The 26219-nt window shown below is 43.3% G+C and overlaps 4 protein-coding genes and 3 non-coding genes across 7 annotated transcripts in view; 2 read left to right on the forward strand and 5 right to left on the reverse strand.

Annotated features, from left to right (window-relative positions):
• LOC135341010 (deubiquitinase OTUD6B-like) lies at window positions 1-2655 on the forward strand. The gene is made up of 7 exons (XM_064537466.1): window positions 1-168; window positions 301-566; window positions 921-1130; window positions 1408-1516; window positions 1870-1931; window positions 2095-2204; window positions 2490-2655. Exons 1-7 carry the CDS (start codon window positions 84-86, stop codon window positions 2557-2559), a joined length of 912 nt encoding a protein of 303 aa, XP_064393536.1. The 5' UTR covers window positions 1-83; the 3' UTR covers window positions 2560-2655.
• On the reverse strand, window positions 2568-5283 carry LOC135341015 (myosin heavy chain IB-like). Its single transcript, XM_064537473.1, has 5 exons — window positions 5031-5283; window positions 4685-4768; window positions 3523-3757; window positions 3304-3362; window positions 2568-2773 (listed from the first exon to the last, which is right to left on the reverse strand). The coding sequence occupies exons 1-5, from the start codon at window positions 5194-5196 to the stop codon at window positions 2730-2732; spliced, it is 588 nt and encodes a 195-aa protein (XP_064393543.1). The 5' UTR covers window positions 5197-5283; the 3' UTR covers window positions 2568-2729.
• LOC135341014 (ras-related protein Rab-22A-like) lies at window positions 5281-7670 on the forward strand. The gene is made up of 6 exons (XM_064537472.1): window positions 5281-5434; window positions 5548-5627; window positions 5791-5872; window positions 6457-6639; window positions 7047-7152; window positions 7432-7670. The coding sequence occupies exons 1-6, from the start codon at window positions 5399-5401 to the stop codon at window positions 7539-7541; spliced, it is 597 nt and encodes a 198-aa protein (XP_064393542.1). The 5' UTR covers window positions 5281-5398; the 3' UTR covers window positions 7542-7670.
• LOC135341002 (protocadherin Fat 4-like) overlaps window positions 7622-26219 on the reverse strand; it is a 22968-nt gene continuing 4370 nt past the window's right edge. Inside the window, exons 13-50 of the mRNA XM_064537450.1 lie at window positions 25812-26051; window positions 25535-25582; window positions 25414-25465; window positions 24962-25089; window positions 24589-24716; window positions 24189-24279; window positions 23692-23917; window positions 23308-23543; window positions 22914-23054; window positions 22487-22685; window positions 22157-22287; window positions 21746-21973; window positions 21445-21552; window positions 21124-21243; window positions 19840-20613; window positions 19596-19736; window positions 19394-19493; window positions 18759-19216; window positions 18376-18556; window positions 17971-18191; window positions 17026-17205; window positions 16706-16807; window positions 12291-12399; window positions 12102-12163; window positions 11922-11990; window positions 11832-11847; window positions 11689-11772; window positions 11568-11614; window positions 10933-11145; window positions 10725-10813; window positions 10464-10592; window positions 10300-10368; window positions 10007-10225; window positions 9740-9844; window positions 9401-9484; window positions 9007-9091; window positions 8415-8639; window positions 7622-8012 (exon numbers count right to left, since the gene is read on the reverse strand). Of these exons, the coding sequence (XP_064393520.1) occupies window positions 7776-8012; window positions 8415-8639; window positions 9007-9091; window positions 9401-9484; window positions 9740-9844; window positions 10007-10225; window positions 10300-10368; window positions 10464-10592; window positions 10725-10813; window positions 10933-11145; window positions 11568-11614; window positions 11689-11772; window positions 11832-11847; window positions 11922-11990; window positions 12102-12163; window positions 12291-12399; window positions 16706-16807; window positions 17026-17205; window positions 17971-18191; window positions 18376-18556; window positions 18759-19216; window positions 19394-19493; window positions 19596-19736; window positions 19840-20613; window positions 21124-21243; window positions 21445-21552; window positions 21746-21973; window positions 22157-22287; window positions 22487-22685; window positions 22914-23054; window positions 23308-23543; window positions 23692-23917; window positions 24189-24279; window positions 24589-24716; window positions 24962-25089; window positions 25414-25465; window positions 25535-25582; window positions 25812-26051 (6075 nt within the window). The 3' untranslated portion in view covers window positions 7622-7775. The remainder of the gene's footprint in view (window positions 8013-8414; window positions 8640-9006; window positions 9092-9400; window positions 9485-9739; window positions 9845-10006; window positions 10226-10299; window positions 10369-10463; window positions 10593-10724; window positions 10814-10932; window positions 11146-11567; window positions 11615-11688; window positions 11773-11831; window positions 11848-11921; window positions 11991-12101; window positions 12164-12290; window positions 12400-16705; window positions 16808-17025; window positions 17206-17970; window positions 18192-18375; window positions 18557-18758; window positions 19217-19393; window positions 19494-19595; window positions 19737-19839; window positions 20614-21123; window positions 21244-21444; window positions 21553-21745; window positions 21974-22156; window positions 22288-22486; window positions 22686-22913; window positions 23055-23307; window positions 23544-23691; window positions 23918-24188; window positions 24280-24588; window positions 24717-24961; window positions 25090-25413; window positions 25466-25534; window positions 25583-25811; window positions 26052-26219) is intronic.
• On the reverse strand, window positions 17245-17327 carry Trnay-gua (transfer RNA tyrosine (anticodon GUA)). Its single transcript is given in 2 exon segments — window positions 17245-17280; window positions 17291-17327. It is a non-coding gene; the product is annotated as a tRNA-Tyr (tRNA).
• Trnay-gua (transfer RNA tyrosine (anticodon GUA)) lies at window positions 17543-17627 on the reverse strand. The gene is given in 2 exon segments: window positions 17543-17578; window positions 17591-17627. It is a non-coding gene; the product is annotated as a tRNA-Tyr (tRNA).
• Trnay-gua (transfer RNA tyrosine (anticodon GUA)) lies at window positions 17855-17939 on the reverse strand. Its single transcript is given in 2 exon segments — window positions 17855-17890; window positions 17903-17939. It is a non-coding gene; the product is annotated as a tRNA-Tyr (tRNA).

A 26219-nucleotide genomic window follows, 5' to 3' on the forward strand; every position in this document is an offset into this window, starting at 1 on the left:
CATGGCCACATGGCCACCCTTACCCAATGGTCTGAACTGCTGTTTTCCCCCTGGGCCTCCTAGCGCTTTAGTACCACTGCACCATGGCTGAGTGCAGTGCTGTCGAGACAGTAGATGAAAGGGAAGCACTGCAGAGCAACACTAGAGCTGAGATAAAAGAACTAAGAGGTTTTTATATACAGATATTGACTGTCTAGCTAGCTAGGGTGTAGATTTTATTTTATATACTGTAGAGCTCTGCTACGTACATGCAGTGGAGGGAGTCAGTCGTTCATGTATACGTCTGATTGTATTCTACAGCTAAGATACAAGGTCTGAAGAAAGCCGTACCTAAAGGAGACAAGAAGAGAAAGAAAGAAGCGACGGCCGAGATAACAAAATTGGAGGAAGAATTTAAAAAGTTAGAGAATTTAAAAGTGACGCTAGATGTCCCAGAGGATGTAGCTTCCGAGGAGACTGATGTTTCTAGCGCTCAGGAGCTGTTGAATGCTGTGTCTTTGGACGAGAAGCAGGAAGTGGGTGTGGGGACAGGGAGCAAGAAAAAAAGCAAAGCTCAAAAAAGAAAGGTAAAGAGACATAATTATAACTATAGTTGTATTGTGCACTTGTCGTTTTTTACCAGCATAGATTTACACTATGCACCACATTTTATGTTCACATGCACTTGCAGTATGCCATAGTTTTGAGAATCGGTTACCCTTCCTTCTAACGTGCGTACACACATAGCCTCGATCCCAGGCCCTTGGAATTATGCTTTGATAGCGGCCTAGATCGAGGCTAATACACACACCACCTCCAAACACCATCACATACCATCACACACCACCTCCCCACACACCCCATCACACACCATCACACACCACCTCCACACACCGTCACACACCATCACATAACCTCCCCACACACCCACTCCATGACAGGAGAAGAAGCTTCAGGAGGAAAGGGAAAGAGAGGAGAGGATAGAGATTGGGGAGACAGAGTCGGCCCTCAACAACCCTCGACTGATAGAGAGGGAAGCATTGTCTGGTATCCTAGGACCCCTCGGTCTGGCTATAAAAGACGTGCCTGCTGACGGCCATTGCTTGTATGCAGCTGTGAGTGACCAGCTCTCCTGTAGAGTGGGGATCAAGGTGAATGTATTAGTTTTGACAAGTTAGCCACTAAGTAAACGAGCATAATTATGTCCTGTGTTCATTTTATGGTTGTTATTTTTGTATGGTGAATGAACCATTATAATAGCTGTAGGAAAAGCATTTCACCTAATGCTGAAAACACATGCACGTTGAGATCACTGTGTGATACAAATCGTCAGAGAAGAGTTATCTGTATTTTATCGTCCTGTTAGCTTCATATTGGGTACAGTCACTTCCAATGCGAATTACGTCTTATTCTGTATTATGTGTGCAGGCGAGCGTGTCTCGGCTGAGGGCAGAGTGTTCTCAGTACATCCTCACACATAGCGACGAGTTCCTGCCCTACCTGGTGGACCCCAACACTGGTGACCAGTTCACTCAAGGTCGGGACCAGGGAGAGGGGGGGTCAAAATGATGTGAACAGCATTACCATTAATTATCTACTTGACCAGCTTTGTCTACATGTAATTCATAAAAGTGCAATTTAAGGGAAACCCTCGAGTAGCCTTTAATTTGTGTCTATTTAAGTTAACGTTGCACTTAGTTAGCATCATGGCTTCTAATGGTGGTAGTCCCCCGTGTTACTTATGGAGGGTGGGACAGTAGGTGTGTTTGTGTATACTCTCCACTCTCCATGTTGTGATTGGATAGTACATTCTCTGCCTGGTTGTGTGCCCATGACAGCAGGCGCTGCAGACACAAAATTAACAATGTATGTTTATCTTTGCATGTACAGATACTTTTTTGGGATACTGTGAGGAGATTGCACACACTGCAGCCTGGGGTGGACAACTAGAGGTGTGTGTGTGTATACTCTAGACACTGTGATATTTCACTGTCTATATTGTAACTATTTATTCTGCACGTAACTAGAGTATACCATATTGAGTATGCCCTTGTACGTACATAATGTATAGATATCCGTAGATTGTTTTAGATACTGTCCTGCTCTTGTGTACAGATCCAAGCACTGTCTCATGTGTACAAGGTCCCAGTGAGAGTGTACCAAGCCTCGGCACCCGTGCTCACTCTCGGAGGAGAGGCCTACACTGACACCACACTAACACTAGCGTGAGTTATGTGTTTATGACTGAATTATCACTACCAATCTACCTCTTACGTACTATGATCTCACCAGAGGAAAGTCCCTGGCATTATTTCCTGCATCTTAGCACAACTGGTACATATAGTTATAATTATGTATTGTCATGATTATAATTATGCCTAAATAAATGTATTACGTGTAGGGTTACACTACAAGTACTACAAGTACTGTACTTGCATACATTCTTAGCTGAGCTGACAAAACCTTACCCTCCCCCCCCCCCCCCCCCCCACACACACACACACACACAGGTACCACCATCACGAATATGGACTAGGAGAACATTACAACTCAATAGTACCAAACACTCTTAGTAGCTGAGAACAGTCGTTGAGTTAATATTCAATTTTCACCTGTAAAATTATTTGTAATGAGCAAAAACTTATTGAGTTATATAAAAGAGTTAATACTGTGAAATTGAGAATGGCTAGGGTACACAGGGGTGAGACACAAACACGCACACACACACACACATTGAGTCGAGAGTTCAGTTATCTTGTGGTTTTCTTAGCATAGATTTTAGTGAACACTCCGTCTGCACAACAAGAATAATTGACATGAAAGGAGCATGCATATACAAACCATATGCAACCATATATAATTATTATTGTATTATGCACAAGCTTTTAAAAAAACACACAGTGCTCATAAAATACATACACCAGAGAGGGGCAATCAAATTTTGTTACCAGCAAGTAGACAAACACACTAGCTACCTTGCTTACGCATGCGCACACCGGGACATAACTATAATACCTACACCAGTTTACAGTCAAGCTCATGAATCAAACACCTCACAGTGGCGTAGGAAGCAATTTCTCAATGGGGGGTACGGCTATCTACATAGTGCTTGATAAGTCATCTAGAAAAATGCATGGGGGGGGCTCCAGCTCCTAGAGCCCCCCTTCCTACGCCACTGCCTCACTACCACTGCACCATGACCACACCCCTCCCACTGCACCATGACCACACCCCTCCCACTGCACCATGACTACCTCCTCCCACTGCACCATGACCACACCCCTCCCACTGCACCATGACCACCCCCTCTCTCAATTGTAATACCTTCTCCTCTCTGAAACACAAGTCTCCTTTGCTGCTCCTTATCAATGCGATAGTCAATTCTGAGGGAAAGACAACAACATAACAGTTTGCTTAAGAAGCACATTATCTGTTTTTACAATACAAACAGTCATGTGTCATGTGTATAGTCAGGGGAAACAGTACAAAGGCAACAAACAGCTCCAGGGCACAAAAACTCTGTTGTAAGAACAAGCAACTTACATATTGTGTAGTGCAACATTTAGTTCCTCTCCTGTTGCGTGCATGTAGGCCAGTCTTAGTACGGCCACTATCTCAGTTTTCCGGCCGCTGATGTAGAGATAATCATACTCGGTTGGAACGTGAATGAGAAAAAAGTTGTCTGAGAGTTGACTTGTGCTGATGTGACTGATATTGCTGAGGGCAATTCTTCGGCGAATTTTGACTGATGTTGGGTCAATGTTGTACACGGCACCATCTGATATTAGAAATACATGTTTTCATTTCAGTTTATTAGAGTTGTCAAAGCTACTGATTAGTAGGAATTCATACATGTATCTGTATCTACAAGGTACGGTAATTACATGTAGTTTTGTGCAGTCATAGTTCTAGCAGTGTGGTTCTATGCTAAATAAGAACAGTTGTAACAGCTAAACGCTATATGCATGTACACGGTACAGGTAAAAGTAGTGAATTTTGGGTGATATTAATAGGACAGTACATCAACAGCTAGAGAATGGCAATAGTGTACACAGATTTGATCCTTTAGGCGAAATGTATAGAACAGTGTCAACAAAATAATAAACAATGTCTATACAATGTGTAGTACATGTACCCCCAGGCAATAAGTACATACGTATGCTATAAATAAACTGACTAACTGCAGTCCTTCGTATACACCAGAGGCAAGGTGTGGGGTACACTATCAACAGCAGAGGCAAGGTATGGGGTACACTATCAACAGCAGAGGCAAGGTGTGGGGTACACTATCAACAGCAGAGGCAAGGTATGGGGTACACTATCAACAGCAGAGGCAAGGTGTGGGGTACACTATCAACAGCAGAGGCAAGGTATGGGGTACACTATCAACAGCAGAGGCAAGGTATGGGGTACACTATCAACAGCAGAGGCAAGGTATGGGGTACACTATCAACAGCAGAGGCAAGGTATGGGGTACACTATCAACAGAGGCAAGGTATGGGGTACACTATCAACAGCAGAGGCAAGGTATGGGGTACACTATCAACAGCAGAGGCAAGGTATGGGGTACACTATCAACAGAGGCAAGGTATGGGGTACACTATCAACAGCTAATCAGCACCTACAGTGCACAAAGGAACCAGTTATGGCTACTGACATGTGCCTCTCCTATTATGGCCAAGTGTGAGTGTCATGGCCACAATACCTGTGATCATGAGCCATCTGTCCTGTGTCCTTCCTTTCCTATTCACTTTGGTCACCACATCAGAGAAAAAGATGCTTGTCTCCCCTAGACAAGACAACAATGATCACACAATCACATTAAGAGGGGCTGCACACAACACAGGACAAATCAATACCACAAGAATGGCCTTCTTAGCCCCCTGCATGGACAATTGCACTCAATCAGGTACACTGAGCTGTACTGAGAACATGAGACTACTCAAAGGCATGACACTAGAAAGACTGGCTGTGAGGCAACACAAGTGGTTCATGCTCAGCTACATGATGCAGATAAAACCTTAGATTATAAGTTATCAACATGCTCTCACCATTTTTTGCTAGGTGCATGGTCAGTTTACTGTTATCTCTGATCTCCAGATTGTCTTGCACCAGAATCTTAAGCTCACTGGAGCGGCGTCTACTCTTCTTAGCCCAAAGCTCTTGCAATCTTTGGTCTCCACCATCTTCTCCCACCTCCTCGTCTGAGAGGGACATCTTACTGTTGTATACAGAGCTAGAGCTAGAGATCACCAAATTCTCAGATCAGCTAGCTCTTGCAAACAAGCCCCACCCTCTTATTTGTCTCTGCCCCTGCCACGCCCTGAATAAATGCTGTATTGGCAAAGTATTAAAAGGTCACCGAGCTGTCCGCTGAGCTTGAGAAGAGCAGGGCTATAGCGCGATAGAGAGAGTTGGAATGAGTGTAAGAGAAGTCAAAGTGTGTCTGTTAGGGGTGAGTAGTGTCTGTGTTTGAGAATAACACCGGTTGGTATGCATAGATATACACAGCTAGGTGTACGTACCCAATTGACTGTGACTGAAGTTACATGATTATCCTCTCTCCAGGACATTGGTGTTGGTAAGAGCAGTTTAGTCGGGAGGTTTGTCCACGGCGCATTCAACCCTAACCTCACCACAACATTAGGGTGAGAATTCTTTGAATGAATTGTTATCGTTTCTTTTATTGTTTGTACATACTCAACAATCTCGTCTTAAAAAGCTGACACTCAGTAATTGAAGTGCGTGTATACTTGACCATTACAATGAATATCAGTGCAAACACACCCACACACGTACACACACACACAGAGCATCGTTTATGTCAAAATCACTCACGGTTGACACCAACACTATCAAGTTTCAAATCTGGGACACAGCTGGTCAGGAGAGAGTAAGTCGTGTAGGCCACTATAATTATCATATACTTTAAGCAACCCTAGTAACAAGAGCCCTGTTTACACGAAGCCTAATCGGGGTCGAATCCTGGTCATTTTTTCTGAGTAAAAACGACCACTAACTACATTTGTGTAAACAGTGGGCTGATAAGAAGCTACAGGCTTTTACTCTAAGATCTAAGAACACCTTCAAACACGTACAGCAACCTCATTTGTGTTTACTCACTGTTGCGTGAGTCACAGCTAAACCGCTTCTGACCTAAGCCAACCCATCTGGAGGTTGGCTAATTCAGATTTGTACGAACGTGGGCACACACACCACCCTCATCACTCCCCCCACACACACACACCACCCTCATCACTCCCCACACACACACCACCCTCATCACTCCCCGCACACACACCACCCTCATCACTCCCCGCACACACACCACCCTCATCACTTCTCACACACAAACCACCCTCATCACTCCCCGCACACACACCACCCTCATCACTCCTCGCACACACAAACCACCCTCATCACTCCCCGCACACACACCACCCTCATCACTCCTCACACACACACACACACACACAGTATCGTTCTCTGCTCCCGATGTACTACAGAAACGCAGCAGCTGCCATCATAGTGTATGACATAACAAGTGAAGCGTCCTTTGAGGTCCTCCAAGAATGGATCACTGAGCTCAATCGATTGGGACCCCCTAACATCGTGTTGGCCATCGCCGGGAACAAGTGTGACCTGGAAGAGAAGAGAGAAGTAAAGAGAGGGGGGGGTGATGGTGACCCGTTTGAACCACAATATCAGCTACGGCTACGGAAGCAATCTTAGAACTGAAAGTCTAGAGTTGGAATGTCCTTTTCCGTGCACTTTGTGTGTGTGAAATTCGATAGCCTGTAACCTACGGTAACAGTTATCCACACCATAGTATGATATAGAATACTTAATCTTCCGCTATAAAGTTGTCCTAAGTCTCCCCCTTGGTTTCTCTGGGGGGGGGGGGGTCTGAATGTGTGGTAGATCTTTGTTAGTAGCACATATCTACGTGTATACAATATGTTGGCTAGCGACTTTTTCTCGTGTTTTATTCAGCTTGTGCATGTACATTGTACATGTAGTCACTTTTGTAGATAAGATTCACACTGTTGCTCTAATGTTATCTCCAGGTACCATACACAAGAGGGGAACAGTACGCTGAACAGTGCAAGGCTCTGTTCTGTGAAACCAGCGCACTCAACGCTACCAATGTGGAGCAACTCTTTGTTAAAATAAGTAAGTTCTCTTTCTCTGACATTTCAGAACACTTAAATAATGTTCTTCTCAGTAATTTCAAGTAATCGAATTAAGGCAGAGACTTGTATTATTTTTCTTGGCCTGAAAACTAGTTTTCGATATAGTGTATCCCAGCCCCAGTGTGTTTAGATCACAGTTTGCTTTTCAGATACAAACCCATCATTCCATAATTATAATTGTATTTATACACACGTACAGGGTGTGAACGTATAATAATTATGCTCTACATTTTAATCATTGTGTTCACTTCCCCCTCAGGTCATACACTGCCGACTGAGTCCCCCGTCCTCCCCGGTGGTCAGTCACTGCTCACAACACAGGTCAAGGAGGAGAAGAAATCGAGTTGTTGTGCTGGGAACAATGGTTAGCTATAGCTTAGGACTCTCGTTCATTATGTGATGTCTATGTCCCCCTTTTTATTTCTCAATTATTACTATAGTGTGTAATATAATGGTAATGTGCAATAAATTAAATATGAACCTCATTTTCAACAAAAAGCATCAATTGAAAAGTATAAGGCATGCATGGGTAAAAAAGAATTCTCTATTTGAAATGTATAGTACAATCGTCTGTTTTAAGCTGATGTATGTATACTAAACTAATTAAAACATGAGCGGATCATTGCTTAGTTCAGGGAAACCATCTTCAGGAAAATTGGGGTCGTCTCCGTAATCATACTCATCATCATCATCATCTTCGCTGCCTTCTTCTGTCGAGTATTCCTCTTCATCATCGTCTCCTTCTTCGCTGTCTTCACTGACCTCTGACCCCTCTTCTTCGTCAGTGTACTCCTCTGACCCACTTTCTTCATCATCATCATTATCATCATCATCATCATCCTGTATAGCGGTGAGAGGTTGGCAATATAAGGAGGTTAAACCATCATAACACACATTCAATCAGGTATAGCTACAGAACTGCTGGATAAGGTATTTCCCTAGTATTTAATATCCGTACCTAAGACTTACGTACATTTGGCTTATACTATTATATAATAATTAAACACATGAGAACATGATCAACTAATGTCATGCAGGGACTATAACAATCACTATGGAGTTCACTACAGCTGAAGCCAGTGAGCAATTATACCTCGCTTACAAAAATGAAACCTACATGTAAGGTATTATTAAAATATGCATTTGGTGGCTCCTGTGAATTTGAGAGCTACATGCAGTTACAACAGCTGCTTGTCTTGTGGGTGGATGACACACATGCAGTAGGTCTAACACTTGTCTCACCCCTGCTGTCAGCTCAAGCTCTGCGGCACTAGTTCTCAGATCATCGTCATTCCAGGCCCGTCCCTTTTTAATCAGCGGCTGTCGATCGCGACGGTGACGCTCGAATGTGGAGTCCCCTGTGGACTGCTGTGAGAGTGACTGAGTGTCAGGTTTGATCTCCACCATAGCTTCCTCATCATGGTCAGTGTCTTGATCTCCCTCTGTGAAATTGGCCATCACAAAGTCCTGAGAAACGAGAACACAAAATAATAATGTATATAACTGTTGAATTTGGATCTAGAAGAATCCCCAAACTATTGATTAAACAGGGGGGGGGGGGGGGGGTGTTTGGACGTCTTTTAACCGTAACTTTAATACCGTTGGTTCGATATCAAAAAGTTAGAAAAATACCTTTATCAAATGATGTGTTTAAATCAAAAATTCCGCCGGGGCCACAGTTATTTTGTCTCATTTTTTGGCCTTAGAATTTGACCATGGGTTATATAATTAAAATCCATGGTATGGCTAAATTGGCACATTTTTATCTCTCTAATGAAACCATTGAAAGTCTCTTCCTAAGCTTTCAGAAAACCATACTTGTACACTAACTTGCCTGAGTTTCATAGAGCGCACTGGTTTTGAAATCGACTGAGTCCTTAGACTCACGATTAGACTTTGAGGGTTCATCCACGCTCCTCCTGTGATAAGAGGAAGCTATAATCGTCATGTGACTGACTGCATGATAGTAGCTAGGTTACACTATATTATACACACGGACGACAAACTTGACGGTATACGTAAGAGTATAATTATAAGAAGTAATTGGTTCGGTCAATGCATGTAGGCCTCTTGCTGATTATCTAAATACCGTACATGCTTGATCAGAGGCTGCTCTTGTATAAAGGCCTATTCGAAGCCGCTCTCAAATAGTAGCCGCGGCCTCTGATCAAGTAATTATGGTAATTATTATTGTTGACCAAGTGGTAGTCACGATACAATAGACTCACTCTCTGTATTCGACTCTGCCCATTTCCGCGTCTTTATCAGACCACCTACCATACGGGTCGATCCACAGTGGGTTATTGTGGGCACTGCAAGAGACAAACAATGTAATGGCGATACATGTATGTATGTATGTACCACTATACCGTATTCAAAAATCCTAATTCAAAAATAAAAACGTAATCATGAAATGTGTGAAGTAGGTCTAGTAGATCCACTGAATGCCAGATATTTATGTCTATACAGACGACTATACATTCCTAAATTCTCAGGCAGTCATGTCACATAATTATACGCACAGTGCACGTAGTGTGCTAACAACATACTCTAAATTAATAGCTTACTCTTTGTTTCCGGACACTCCACTTTCAGCACTGAGGTTGGAAACAGTGGATGGAGGTCGACCACCCCTTTTCCCTACCCCAGGCATGTAGGATTGCTTCCTGCTCCTGTAGTGAAAAAATTGCTCAAACATTATAAATTATTATGTTTGGGGCTGATTTCCAGGAAAGTGCAACATTTTGCTTGATTAAAATCACATCACCAGAACTCAGTGTACAGCTGAATGTTAGAAATTGTAAAGGAGTTGATCAAATTTAATACGAACTCACTTGCTGCATTTCAAGTAGCAGCAGATAACGAAAGCTGCCAGGACAATGAAGATGATGAGAGCACCCAGAGCTCCGACAACAATGTATAGGATGAGGAGAATGGTCTCTCTTGGCAGGGGGTCTGGCGCAGGGGTGGGGGGTACCGGGTGAACAATCAGGCCGTCGAATGATAGCCCCGGGTATATGCTCACACTTGCTTCAATAGTGCTAGCCAGTTGGCTGCAAGAGGAGGGGATGGTCGTAAGTAATTATTGCTAAATTTGAAACTGAGACGTATAATTATGCATGCATACCTGATAAATTCGTCTGAAGGTAGCACTCCCAGTGCTGTGCGATTGACGGCAAACATCGTGATATTTAACCTGCGATGGGACGAGTGAAAACATGTAAGTGAACAACATGACTGTATAATTATGTTATTGTTATGAGGCAACACACAAATGAATAATTAACGTACTTTGGTAGTTCAATGATTTGTCGTCGTTGTGGAGCATCAGGGGGTGGGGTGGAGAGGTCAAGGGTCGTCGTATACTCCTTGATGTCGAAAATAAACACTCCTACTTCATTGGAGTCATCGGCTAGATCCCTACACATTAGGATAGGAGGGCAAGAATATGATGGAGGATTGGACCTAACACTGGTGCTTGTTTGCCATACTGCTAAAGCTACTAAATTCTTGTGGCTACATCGACTACATACATGTGTGTACTGAACTTACAATCTCAGACTCTGCAAGATTGGCTGCACTTCTGCAAGTGTGTTTGTGAGAATAAGGATAACCAATTCACTCTCCTCCACAAAGTGTATCTGCAGATGAGAACAAAGTATGTAAACTATAGCTGGATTACTGAAAGCAGGATCATAATAATTACACATCTGCATCAACATTATAAGAAGCGCAAGTCAAACACTTTACATGTACTCACCCTTGTCAGAGAAACAACGGAGAAGGATTGTAACCTGTTGTTTGGACTATCGAATACTCTGATTGGTACAACGTTGTATTTGTCATCAGTGGAGGCATTGAAAGTCTGCGTAAGACGAATGGTACCGTCCTGAGCGTCCAATGAGAATAGAGACTGGGAGTCAACAAATTCATAGTTGACCGTTCCAAAATCACCAGTGTCGACATCTGTAGCCTGCAGTTAAGTTAAGAGGTGTGTGTGAGCGAGGTGTACCCAGTGTGGAGTTAAGTTAAGAGGTGTGTGTGTGAGCGAGGTGTACCCAGTGTGGAGTTAAGTTAAGAGGTGTGTGTGAGCGAGGTGTACCCAGTGTGGAGTTAAGTTAAGAGGTGTGTGTGAGCGAGGTGTACCCAGTGTGGAGTTAAGTTAAGAGGTGTGTGTGAGCGAGGTGTACCCAGTGTGGATTAAAGGCATTCAAATGATTTACACACACTCATTATACACCTCTGCTAGGACCGAAAAAACATTATTGTTGAGGTGTACACATTTTTAAGGTGCACAAAAAACATATGCCTCATGCAGAAACTTAATCATTGAGGTATTGAGAAGATTGCAAACAATGCTATACAATTCCTATAACAGTTTAGCTAAGTGCTTACCATAACTTGCCCAATAACAGTGTCCACGACAGCGGACTGGTTGACACCTGAGAGAGGTACATAGAGATGTGTATGTACGCATAAGAACTGTATTAACTAACAGTGGCTGCCTGTCACTTACCGAAGTCATACTCTGGGAGGACGGGGCGGTTGTCGTTTGCATCCTCGACATTGATTGTTACCGTGGCCACATTGCATGTCACACCTATACAGTACAAAAGAGCAATAAATTCACTTAATTAGCGGATTCACGTGATTACTTACCCGGTGAACAGAAGGCCTGCAAAAGAATAAGAAAGAGAAAGAGAAGTTAAAAAATAATTAAAGCCATACTTATTGCTTATTATTGCTTACCCCTGGAGTAGAGTCGGTACTAACAGCAGCGACAGTCACAGTCAGCTCTGTTTGACCAACATCAAAGTCCTAGGTAAGGTGTGTGTGTGTGTGTGTGTGTGAGAGAGGGGGGGGGGGGTAGAGTTAACAAGTGAGGAGCAGAGAATAATCTACTAGTTAGTTGTCATGACATGCACTCACAACATTTGTCCTCAGAAACATATCTCCAGTTCGAGAGTCCACTCCGACAATATTGGATCCACCTATATACGGAGAAGTCACTGAGTGCCCTTGTGTCTCACTATAATTATAGCTCTGACTGACAACATGCAGGCCGCATTTTGAGGGGATAATTAATTTCTGAGACAATTATAACAATCACTTAATTACCGATGATAAAATAGAAGGCCCTTTTCTCCACATCTCTGTCAGTTGTGTCAATCCTACCAAACGGTAAACCAGGAGTCTGACTCTCTTGTATGGTGAACACGGGATTACCCTGTGTGCATGTGAGAAGGGGGTGTGGTTATTGAATGGAGAGTTGGCAGAGTGGAAAGGGCCTCTAAACAATGAACAATAAACACAATTTAGAGTATGCAACTCGTAATACATGCAGGTGAAACAGAAATCTGATGGCTAGACATGATCTTCAAAGATTTATTTTCATGAATCAGTTTCCCTTCCTAGGGGAGAGACCGTCTGAGCACTTTAGAACGAACTTTTTGGCTATGTCAGAATTTCGACTAATCAGATCAAAGAAATAATGAGCGACAAGAAGTGTATGCGTTCTACGCAGTGGAACTCATTATTGTATACGAGCTACATATAGTACGACGAGTTGACTACTGTGTAACACTTTTCTTGTTCCTTTAGCAACATTCTTGGAGCAAGCCAAATAAAAAAATTCATAGCTGCTAGTTCGTATGAAGGCCGAGAAGGGTGACCTGCCACCGCCTACCGCCACAATTAACCGTGTGCGGAAGCTTTAGCCGCGCGTGTAGTCCCACTAAAACGAAACAACAGGTTAATAATGGGCTAGGTTAGGGTTAGGGTATAGGGTTAGGGTTAGAGTTAGGGATAGTTATTGACTACTATTTCGTTTTAGTGGGCGTTTCGTTTTAACGGGACAACACACACGCGCTTTTAGGTACGCGTTTACTCAATGTGCGCGGTAAACAAAAAACTGCCAACAATTTGAGCCTGCACAAGGTTAAAGGTCAATAAATTTCTGTCTGCATTCTAATTAACGTATTTTGACCCACCACCGCCTACCGCCACAATTAACCGGGTGTGGGAGCTTTGTTAGCCATGCATGCGTGCTTAAAGTTAAGCATTCAAGGTAGGACGTTCAAGGCGCCCGGTTAAACAAAGCCCGCTAACAATTTTATGCAGTAACTTTGGCTTGGTTGTGATGCCGAGGATAGTGGAGGGCTGTTTCTTCGCAGTAAGTGGGGTGGAGCTGTTTTGCAGTGGTTTCAGCGTTGGGAACTCCAACAATTTTGTGTCAAGCCATTCGTCGGTCATGCCAATCTTATACGCTGCATATACTGGCGTCTAGAAGAGAGAAGAGATGGATGCTAAACCTCCTGACTCACAGTCAACCACCAATGATCCTCCAACAACCAAGCAATCTCTCACAGCCAGCATTGTAGGAGCTGTGTCTAGAGTTGTCTTTGTCATCTTTTTGTGCAGTTTATATTGTGTTACTAAGACAGTGTTATGTTGCTATGCCCTCAGGATATAAACTAGTTATAACATATTGACTCTATAAAATATAAGAAGGCCAATTTACCATACCTGGCTGTGAAGGAATTGGGTTACAAAGAGCTCAGACCCAAGCAAGAGGTATAGCTAGCTGCAAAATTGACTTTGTGGTATTTGCACATGACTACATTCCTCAGTGCAATAGTGACCAGACGTTCACTCCCCCTCAATATCTACTCAAACGTTCTCTCCCCGCGGAAAGGCGGCTGATTCATGAAACTACGGTTACTGCTGGAATACACATACACACACAGTCAGCTTTACCATTGTCGTAGTGTAGGCTGTCCCCCCACAAAATGCAAAATGTGGGACATTATTTATTTCCCCTTATACTGGTTACCAGTTGTTTAGTGTCAGAGGAAAGTCTTGCATTGTTGGACATAGTAATAATAGAGTACCGTATATCTTCTAATATCAGACATTTCTAATTATCCCGAACACTGTTCTGAAAATTTCCTTGTTCTAATACAGCGGACACTCTGGTGCTTTAAATATCTAGACGATACCTTGAAAAGTTAAGATACAAATCAAGCAACGTACGACATAGCTTAGCAAAAGTACTGCAGTTTTTTAGACAACTAGTGCAACTGTACTATTAGCTCACCTGCAGCTGTATGCCTGTTCTAATTATTTCGGACATCTCACATTAGCCTCGATCCCAGGCCGCTCTTCCTCGAAGAGAGGGCCTGGTATCGACTGTTTGCGCATGCGCCACCTATTACCCAGAAAGTGGATAATTCGGATATCATTGTATTTGCTCAGTAAAACTGAGCAAAACAATGACGTCACAACGAACGGAAGTGGATTGAAGAAAGTGGATAGAAGAAGGTTTCTAGCCCGTGTGATAGCATTCTAATAGCTACCCTTAGCCTACTATGTTAACAAAGGACTCGCAGCCTGCAACAGTGTGGATAACAATCCTCTGAAAGGAGGGGAAGGCTGACAATAGCCTATATGGATAGGCCACGCCCATCTGACACTAACCTTGGTGAAAGTCAACTCTATCAGAAAGAAATTGCTGCTGTAACCAATACAGCTCTGTCTCTAGCTAGCTAGCTATATAGCTCTGTGTCTGACTTTTAATATGAAGAGTATTCTTTGTCTGTATAATAATTATGTTATTCAGGATATAATTCGGGTAAAATTCAGTTTAATGGAAAACATTACGGGAATATTATCCAATAATTTTGCGCATGCGCAAGCAGTCAGTAGCAGGCCTCCTTATTGAGGCCTTGTGAAGGAGGCTAATCTCACATGTGCAATACCAATTATACCGGACAAATTTCTTATTTTTTGCTGTCTGATAAATTAGAAGATACACGAGAGTTATAGAGTACTGACCACAATTAAGTCTGTGTCATATGCCTAGCACTAGTGTGCACGTGTTTTGGAGTGGGGTATGCTCTGTTTTGCGAAGCAAGAAGGCTTTACTCTCATGAAAGAACAGGCCCAGTCAGATATATACATAACTATATGGATTGACTACAAGGTTGATAGGTGACGGAGCAATGTAAATCACAATAACCTAAATCATCCTAACCCTATAATCCTATAACCCTTTCACCATTGCATATGCCTTGGAAATTATAGACACGAATCCTTGTTACAATACTATGGTGTGGTTTTATGGCATTGGCTCATGCTGGCTGAGTGCTAAAAATAGAAACTCTTTTCATCGTTGGGGGGTCACTCCAACACCGTATTTCTCGTGCGGCTCCCCCTCCAGGCGCAACAGTGATTTTTAGGGATTAGATTGCTTGGAGGTTCCTATAATTAAAAAAGATTATGGCTCAACTAGTGAGTCCGGAGCAAGGCAATCAGTTTTTGATATAGTACCATTTGGTAACATTCTCATACTGACATGATTATTCTCAGTTCATCTCTATTACCATTTGATATTTGAGATTATCTGAGATAATTATATTATTTTTTAGGTATAAGCTCTAGATATTCTGTAATCTTATTGATTATTTAGGGGTGGTGAGAGTGATTTTGAAATGTCTTGTAATCAGCTGAAATTCATATCCTTTAAACATAGCCACAAGGGCTATAATTGTTATTGCAATTGTAATAAAGATCACGTTTAGGTCCACATTAATATCCATTCCACACACCCATCCAATTATGATTATCATGCTTTTTAAATAAATGTTCTCTAACTGCACCATCAGTTATGGTGGGAAGAGGCATGTACTTACTTAGACATTCACTCACTTACAATCATGTACGTAGCTAGCCTCGATTCCAGGCCGCACCAAAGGTGGTTGTTTAGGCCTTGTGAAGGAGGCTAGTACGTAGCATGTAGCTAGCAAATTAAAGATTAGATCAAATCAGATTGGCTAGAGACTCATGTTTGCTGTTAGCCTCGATCCCAGGCCGCACTCCCTCGAAGAGTGGGCCTGGGATCGACTGCTTGCGCATGCGCTAACCATCCGCCGGTATCTGGCGGATCCGGATAACAACGTTTACGGTGAGTAAAAACAATGACGTCACAACGAACGGAAATGGATTGAAGGTTACTAGCCCATCTGATAGTATTCTGACAGCTACTCTTAGCCTGCTATGTTAACAAAAGACTCACAGCCTAGCTAGCTAGTTTTGGGTGGCTTTGATTCGAGACATAAAACTGTCTAGTCCTGCGCATACGCAATCTATATACCTACGATGCCATTATTATGAATTATAACCTCAATGGGTCGATGCCATTAGTAATAGATACAGCATGAGATCTAGACTAATGTATTGCTTATAATTTATTGCATACATCACGAGGATTCGTTCACTAGTGCACAACGATCCTTAATGCCTCGAAGCCAGGTGAGCAGACTCAGAACACACACACACACACACACAGCTGTGGCGCGACTCTGGTTAATAATAAACACAGCTTACAATGCTACACTCAAATGCTTAATTCAATAGTGCAGGAGAGTGGGCAGGGCGGTTATTGAATAGAGAATTAGCAGAGTGCAAAGGGTAGATATAGAGAATTTATGGCTATGAAGTTATTTGACTGCACATACAAAGCCCTTCCCCCTCACCTCGAACTCTGGGAGATTGTCGTTGACGTCCAGAATGTTGACGGTGATTGAGGTTTGAGAGCTGAGTGATGTAGTGCCACTGTCACTGGCCTCAATGGTCACCTGTACATTGTTGCATGCAATGGTCACCATAGTTACTCGAATGTATCAGCTGATTGATCAAACAATACATATATGTGCTTTAATTGCAAAGTGAGATAATTATATACTCCACATACTCCACATAGTTATTATACAGTGTGTAACTATAGGGCAACATAACTACGGTCAGTCAGAGGGACATAAAGAAGTGTACGAGTGTGAGGAGTAAGTGTTCGTACCATGTACTGGGGTGTGGTTTCTCTGTCCAGGGAAGAGGACACCAACAAATTACCACTGCTGTCAAAGCTGAATGGAATGGAGCCGTCCTGATTAGCAACACGGAATGTGATCTCTCCGTTTTCGTCGATGTCGGCATCAGACGCTTCGATTGTCGTGACTTTAGCCCCGACACTTGCACTCTGCAATAATTATATTCAAACGAGTAAAAAAATGTATCATCCTTCGAACCGGATTTGAACCAGTGACCTATGGATACCTATACCACTACAGTCCACCGCTCTACCAACTGAGCTATCGAAGGACACACACTACAATGCCTCAGGGGAATTAACCCATGCACGACAACTAAATTTGGAACTACAAAAAAGTAAAATGTTTTAAGCCGGATTTGAACCAGCGACCTATGGATTACTACAGTCCACTACTCTGTGCTATCGAAGGACACACACTACAAGCTAGGCCTCAGGGGAACCTACATGTATGGATTAAATATTTAAGCTACGTACGATAAAAAAATCCTTCGAGCCGGATTTGAACCAGCGACCTATGGATACCTATATACCACTACAGTCCACCGCTCTACCAACTGAGCTATCGAAGGAGACACACTATAATGCCTCAGGGGAGTTAACCCATGAATGACAATAACATTTCAGCTACGAAAAAATTCTTTGTGCCGGATTTGAACCAGCGACCTATGGATACCACACCACCTACAGTCCACCGCTCTGAGCTATCGAAGGACACACACTACAATGCCTCAGGGGAAATTGGGCCGGTTTCTGAAGTAACCTATGGAAATATTTCAGCTACGATAAAACTAAAAAATCCTTCGAGCCGGATTTGAACCAGCGACCTATGGATACCTATATACCACTACAGTCCACCGCTCTACCAACTGAGCTATCGAAGGACACACATGCACTAGCGGAGTACTAGCTCACCTCTGCAATGCTATACACTAGAGTCGGATCGATCTCAAACACAGGTGGGTTGTCATTGACGTCGAGGACTTCTATAAAAACTTGCAGCGTATTGAACAATGACACAGCTGCTCTGCTGTTGACTGCTTCCACGGTTACCATGAGTGGACTTTCTAACCGCTCACGATCAATGCTCCCGTTCACAAATATTGAACCACTCTGATCAATCCCGAGCAAATCACCTATAGAGGCAGAGAGAAAATATTAGTATGTATGCAAGTAACTATAATTATATGAGTGAGGGAAATGAGAAAATTGTAATTTCTGAGAGAGCTATGTAGTTGCAGGTTTTTGAAGCACTTTTACAGCTAAAGCAACACAGGCAGTAACAGCACACATACTACAGTTACACTGACAATTACGTACCTTCTGTAATGACACCAGTGAATCTGTACTCAATTTCAGCGTTGACTCCCTCGTCCTGGTCCGTTGCCCTGACAACACCGATGATTGAGCCCACTATAGCACCTTCAGTCACAGTGAAGTCAGTCTCGCCAGTATCAAACATGGGGGCATTGTCGTTGACATCGGTTACGGATACAATCAGCTGTAAAGAAGGGAGACAGTGTAAAATACTATTACAATTATAGTAACTGGGTGTGACATGTACATACACAGTCTATGTACATGAACATGTACTGTGCATTTGACTACCGAGACCTGAGCAGGGTGTGCTACGTAACTATGGACACACGGAGGTGAACACTACATACGAAATAGAATGAATGAAATGCGCATGCAGGGCTTACCAGAGCTTGTGTCTGTCTTGGAGGGTTCCCAGAGTCAGCTGCTTGTAGTTGCAACGAGTACGAGGCCACACCCTCTCTGTCCAGCTCACCGCTCACCAACACAGCACCAGATAAAGAGTCGATACCAAATGGTGAGTTCTCAACATTCACTGGCACACCATTCGACAGTACAGATAGTATTGAGTATGAAACCAGGCCATTGTTTCCGATATCCGAGTCTGTTGCCGAGACCACCAGTAGATTGGAGTCACTGCCGTAAGAGCCCTCAGGGACTGTCAGAGTGTAGGAGCTGTTCTCAAAGGCGGGGGTGTTGTCGTTTTCGTCTAGGATGATAATACAGACAATGCCTGAGGTGTTCAGAGGGGGTAGACCCTGATCTTGTACTGTGATAATGAGTTCATACTGAGGGATGGTCTCACGATCCAGGGTTGCATTGATGTAGATTGCTCCTGTCTCGGCTGCAAGTGTGTGTGTGTATGTATGTGTACGCGTGTGTGTGTGTGTGTGTGTGTGTGTGTGTGTGTGTGTGTGTGTGTGTGTGTGTGTGTGTGTGTGTGTGTATGTGTACGTGTGTGCATGTGTTCAGTGGTGGGGTTTAGCAACCTAGTGAAGGGACTGTCTAAAGAGAGACTTACCGTTAATGATGAAGTGTTCTTCAGGCAGCTGTGACTGAATGAAATAGAGCAGGGCCGAGTTGTTTCCAATATCAGCATCACTTGCAACCACCATATGCACCTGCAGAAGAAATAATTGGGGAAAAATGATTACACTGTACCATTGGGAGGGGGGACTGGTTGTTAAGGTACGTAGTATCATAGTTACCAATATTTGTCTTACCTCAGAACCAACTCCGGTACTTTCTGATATTTCAACTCCAACATTTGGTTCGGAGATGAAAGGAGTTTCGTCATTTACATCCTCCAATACTATGGTGATGAATGTCTCATCAGTCAGAGGGAAGTCAGATGTATCCATCACCTGGGGTTAAAGTCAACCGTCAAAGAGTACACTTCCTACTGTAGCCTACAATACACTGTATGTATATACACTTCTGCTAACAGAATACTTATCATATACCTACCTGAATCAGTAGTCGGTAGCTGTCTTGTGCTTCTCTGTTCAAGTCACTCGCCACAGTGATCTCACCAGTGGTACCATTAATCAGAAACTGGTTCGCCTCGTTGCCATTGGTGATTACAAATCGTAAGTCAACGCTATCTCCGTCCACTGCTGAAACCATACCCACTAAACTACCAACGGCTGCATTTTCAGCAATTGTGAATTCGGCACTTGGATTGAGAATGGTAGGTGGGTTGTCGTTAACGTCGACTACTTGAATAGTGATGTCAAGACTTCCATTCAGTATCGGGACTCCAGAATCAACAACTGTCACTGTGAGCATATACACCTGTTCCGTTTCAAAATCCAGCTGGCCTGTCAACGTGATCACTCCCGTTAACAACCCGATATTGAACAGCTGCTCTCCTTCACCTTCTATAGAATACATCCTCAAACCATTCGATCCGGAATCAGCGTCTGTTGCTCTAGCGACATAAATTTCGATTCCAGTACCAGTATCTTCAGTTACAGGCAGGATAACAAAGTCAGGATCAAAGGTAGGACTGTTATCATTGTCATCAATAACCGCTATCTCCATGGGAACGGACGAGGATTGCACGCCGTCACTAACTTGGAGGGTTAGCTCAGAATAACGAGTCTGTAGTTCGTAGTCAATGTCTGTGTTGGTTGTGATGACTCCATTTGATTGGTTGATGGTAAATAATTGCGCATGGTTGCCAAGGAGACTGAAGAATAACGGACTTGTGTCCGGATCTGTGACCATCAGAGGAGACGTCTGTGAGGGAGGAAGAGAACTATTAATAAAGGAGATTAAAGGATCATACGTACAATCATATAACTGAACACGAGTTTGGAAAGGATGATTCATTTTAGAATACCGTATTACTAGAATATTTTGCTGGTGAAAAACCTTTGCAAATGAGCCAAATCAGCAGAAAATTTGACCCTTTGCGATCTAACTATTGCGTTCTGGCAAGGATCGGTGTATTTACGTAATAATTTAGGTTTTGCAGATTTTATTGTTGCGAATTGATCAACCCTCGCAAAATTCGCAAATGTTTGATACTCGCAAAACATTCTAGTAATACGGTAGCTGGTACAACATGTACATGTAGCTCAAGCTCTAAGTACATACAGTGTAGACCTACACGTATATGTACATGTAGATGGTGGTATGCGTATGTAATTGAACACTGTTTGATCGGACCAAAGTGCTGAAACGAAAGGTTCTGCTCTTGTAAGCACATGTCCTACTCCATGCATGCACACACGTACATGTACGTACCAGTTGTACAGTAGTCCCCAGAGGAGTGTTCTCCATCACAACGCCTCTGTAGGATAAAGCATCAAACACTGGAGTGTTGTCATTGACATCCAGTATGTTCACCATCACCATGGCAAACGTCTACACAGAGAGAAAACATACATTTGTCAAGGTGCGAGTTAATTGTGCTGGGGCCAAGATATTCTATATACGTACATGATCACGATTGTACTAGCTTAAACAAGTACAGTAGCTGGAAACGTTAAATTACTAATGGCACGAAACATGCAGACCATGCTTTTTGTACTAGAAATGCACACATGTATTGAGGGCGATACTAACCTGCTGTACACTATCAGGGTTGTCAGCGGAGTCTGTTGCTATGACAACCAATTGGTACTCTGTCGTCAGCTCCCTGTCCAATCTTCCAGCCACAGTGATCACTCCAGTCTGAGGAGGTAAGGGGAGGGGGGGAGAGTGTCATAAAGTGCTCACTACTAAATGCACCAATGACTATCGTATATACCGGCCAATAAACATAGGTGAGCTGTTTCACAATATTTTCTATGTATGTATATCCCCCCACACTCAGTAGGGTGTCCACAGGCTGACTGCAGCAATAGGTACACACACATGTACTCACGGTTGGGTCTCTGATCTCGAAGGGCACACTCATTCCTGTGGTAGTGTTGGAGAGAACACTGTACGTGATGGACTGATGGATGCCCTGGTCCAGATCTGTTGCCATGACAGTGATGATCTCGGAACCCACGGTAGCATTTTCAAGAACATTTGCTACATACCCTCCAGAGGGTATGACAAAGATGGGTCGGTTGTCATTGGCGTCGGTCACATTGAACACTATTGTCACCTGTGCAACAAAACAACACCTGAATAGCTTTATAAAAGGTTTTGCATTATTGCAATGAAAGATACTCACAAGCTTCAATATAATAATGGTTATCTACGGTATTACCAAAGTAAATGTTGATCTTGACGTTAATTCACAATAAGTATACACTGCAATTTTCTAGCAGTATGGTCAGTTACTCACAGTGTCCTGGTTGTACCCCATCCCCTGGTCAGTTGCCACGACAACCAGTGTGATAGCAGGGACAGTTTCTCTGTCCAGGCTCTTGGCCAGAGACAAAACTCCAGTGTCCACGGTGACAGAGAATGTGAAATCTGTGCCAGGACGAACATGTAACAGTGACCTCAGTGAGTGTATATAAGAGCTAAATTGGCTTAATATGATAAAATGGTGTAGGGTCCAGCTGACGGTGTACGTGAAGTTGAGGCACTCATGCAGCTACATAACTTAGGGGCCAAAACTAGCAGTAGCATTATAAGTAGCTCTTAGATAATAGTCCTAGTTTCTTTTCACCTTCAGTGATGGTGCCAGTTGCAGTAGTCTCAGACACAATAGTGTAGTTCAGCTGGGCGTTGATTCCGAAGTCGTTGTCAGTGGCGACCAGATTGAGGATGAAGGATTCAATTGGCAGGCTCTCCGACAGAGTGAGGGGAATGGTTTCCACTGGGAAGATGGGGCTGTTGTCATTGACGTCTGTCACCAGTAGCAATACCTGTATTTAATGGAGAATTCATTTACGTTTATTTGTGCTATAAAAGAAGCATTTCTAAACAGGTACCTGATGTGCTGCTACTACTGTATACATGTGTTAGGCTGTGAGCTACCATTAGCCATTAATTTAAACATTCACTTTTGTGTTATTTTAGACTGACAAACAGGACAAAAAGTCAATTTGTCATGAGCTAGCTTGTACACTAGCTCGTCTTTAATAGCCACTCACCGTGGTGATTGACGTCTGTTCGGGTGATCCCATGTCACTGGCTGTCACCACCAAACTGTACACTGCATCACCATTCTCGTGGTGAGGGACGTCAGTGGCCTCTCGGTCAAACGAGACACCAGCTGCCAGGAACACCTCGCCCTGAGGGGGGGGAGGGGGAGTGCGAGTTTCATGGACTGCTAAGAGCAGTTGAGGGTGTAGAGATTTATTAATCTAAGGTTGTAAAGCTTGTACCATTGTAAAAGAGGATGTAAACTAATCGAGTCTTGACCTCAGCTAGGGGAGGGGCATCATTACAAGATCAGTATAACTATAATTATGTCATCTGATAACTAAGGAACTAAAAATGCATTGACATAATTATTGTACAAGCTAGGGTATCTCATGGTCTTACTGTAGCCTCGTTGATTTCAAAGAGCTCTGTGTTTCCCTCCACCAGCTGGTATCGGATTGTGCCAGCTGCTCCCATGTCCAGATCAGTGGCGTTGAGAGTCACCACGAGGGTGCGGTCAGTGGAACTGGACTCAGGAATGGAGAACGTGTATGGGGTACCGATGAACTGTGGAGCATTGTCGTTCCCATCCACAATGGTGATATTGATAGTGGTAGTGGCAATACGCGCTGGGGTACCTGGAGTGGGAGTAGCATTCAATGAGTATTCACAAAATCTAACAAAGAACTTAATTGAAATCTGGTCTGCACTTAATACATAATTTCAACCCATGAGAGTCGTCATTGATTCGAGCCTACAATACAATACAATATCACATTCCCGTACCAAGATCGGTGGCAATCACGCTGAGAATAACAAAGGGGTTGCTTGGGTCCAGAGACTCAAAGTCCACCCCAGTCTCTGACACCCTGATCTCCCCGGAGGAGGGGTGGATAGTGAAGTAGTCGACTCCATCACCCGCTAGAGAGAACTCTATCTCACTGTTGCTGCCAATGTCAGCATCTTCGGCCGATATATTGGCCACAAACTTGCCGACGGCACGATCGACTCCCTAGAGGTTAAAATGGAGGCAATAAAGTGTTGGACTCTTTAATAAGTATTCTACTAAGGTCTATAAAATGCTAACTTTTAGCTGGTTGGAGCTTACCAGCTCTACAGCATAGATAGAAGCGCTTTTACAAGAAATCCAATGGTATATGGAATTTCAGTTAAAGTATGACAAAGTTATGACAACTTTATGAAGGTCAAACTCAGACTTTAACTAGAAGGGTACGTACGTGGTACTTGATAATTTGCATTTAGTTAGTTGGTTTGGGGTTTACCTCGTTTATATTAGCAGAGTAGGGTTCGTTTAGGAACATGGGAGTGTTGTCGTTAGCGTCTGCCAGCTGGATGTCAACAAACACTTGAGACCTGGAGAAAAGGTCATGATGATGCACACACCACTGCTTGTCAGTACTCATAGCTACGTACATCTGTGATTAAGCCAATTGTTAAATACGTATAAAGGCCAGGCAACCAGGTCCTACATATTAAACACTCTGTATGTGTACAAAATACTTCTTAACAAAAGCCATTTCTGTATAAGTGCTTCACTGACATGGATATATAGGAGCATGCTTGTACATACGTGAATGAATCTTTAGATACTTCAACACACGCCAACTTTAGCTCAGTACAATCATAGCCACACCCCTACTGTACACCACCCCCTCCCCTAACCTCATCGGAGGGTTCCCATTGTCTGCCGCCCCCACAATAATGGTGTAGGAGGTGATGTCCGTCTCCCTGTCTAGTACTCTCTCCACAGTCAGGTGACCAGTGACCGCGTTGATCTCAAACAGACCATCCTGAGAAGAGTGGATGGTTTCAATAATCACAGGGTCAATAGGTAAAGTATGTATATACGTATATCAGAAACTTTGTTGTAGGGCACCCCTAAAATTGTTTGGGCCTGCAGTGTCGTGAATCGAATCAATGCTCCATGCAAATTATATAAAGCTGACACTACATGTTACCCAGCCTAACACTCTGGCCAGTGCTTAGGTTCTAATGACTTGTAGGCCACCATGAATCTACAACATGAACAACGTACCGATGATGAGCCCTCAATACTGTACGTGATTTCTCCAAAGTTTCCCGAGTCAGCGTCTGTGGCTACGATCCTGGTAAACTGACTGCCTGGAGCCACCCCCTCCAGCACTGACACGTTGTTGTATCGCTCTGTGAGAGGAGCACAGCTAATTAAGGTAGCTTGTATTACCACTCCCTCTGATTCTTTTATTACTGCCTTCATTACAATCCTGAACTACATGTATACTTATAGGTACGTCACTCTTGGACTAAGTGATTGGTTGTCATATTAATGCTGCTAAAGTACATGCAATCATCAAAATTATGTGTACCACTACTGCATGCATGTGCAACTATTGAAATTCAAGGGCATCCGCTAATAGCTGAATAATACCATGCACCAAAACACGTTTGCATAAATTATTAAATAGCTGTCATCAGTACGTCTACCAGATTAGAATCGATCCCACATACCTTCCTCAAACACTGGGGCGTTGTCATTGACGTCTGTCAACGTAATTCGCAGCTGTAGACAGAGAGATAAAGATACGGTTGATTATAGTGCTCAGTAAATAGCTCCCAAACAATAACTCACTGTGGTCGTTCCAGTCAGAGCTGGGTCACCACCGTCAGTGGCCAGGATCTAATGAGGGGAGGAAGCAGTGTGCAGTCATTATATACAATGTACGTGCAATATAGAGCCTGTGTATATAGTGTAGAGCTATACTGATCAGTAAAACACATAATGGGTGAAAAATGGTACAGGCCTAGCAAATAAAGTCGATTGCAAACTATATAAAGTTAATCAATAGCTGTTATAGGCACTGTACTTTTTATAATGCTGCATGATCCTAAACTGTTCCCTCACTCACTTGAATGTTGACTATAGCTCCCTGCTCATGGTCGGGGGGAGAGGCGAGGGTTACCTCTCCAGAGGAACCGTTCACTGTCACCAGGTTCTGATTGGGGGCCGAGTAAGTTATATCTGCGTTAACCCCTATGTCACTGTCCGTGGCTGTCACCGTAGCGATAAGTGGACCAGGGGGCGTGTTCTCAACCAAAGAGGATTCATACAGAGATGTCGCAAACACAGGGCTATTGTCGTTGACGTCCTGTATAGGAGAGGAGGAGCCACTATAAACATGGTGAGGCATACACATGGACATAGACAGTCACACGACACACTAGCTTATAGTTATAACCATGCAGTACATTGCTTGTATCAATTGTAAAAGGAGCGTTAAGTTCACCAGAAACAAATTACATCACTTTCATTGTCT

Source organism: Halichondria panicea, chromosome 9, assembly GCF_963675165.1.
Source record: "Halichondria panicea chromosome 9, odHalPani1.1, whole genome shotgun sequence".
NCBI lineage: Eukaryota > Metazoa > Porifera > Demospongiae > Suberitida > Halichondriidae > Halichondria > Halichondria panicea.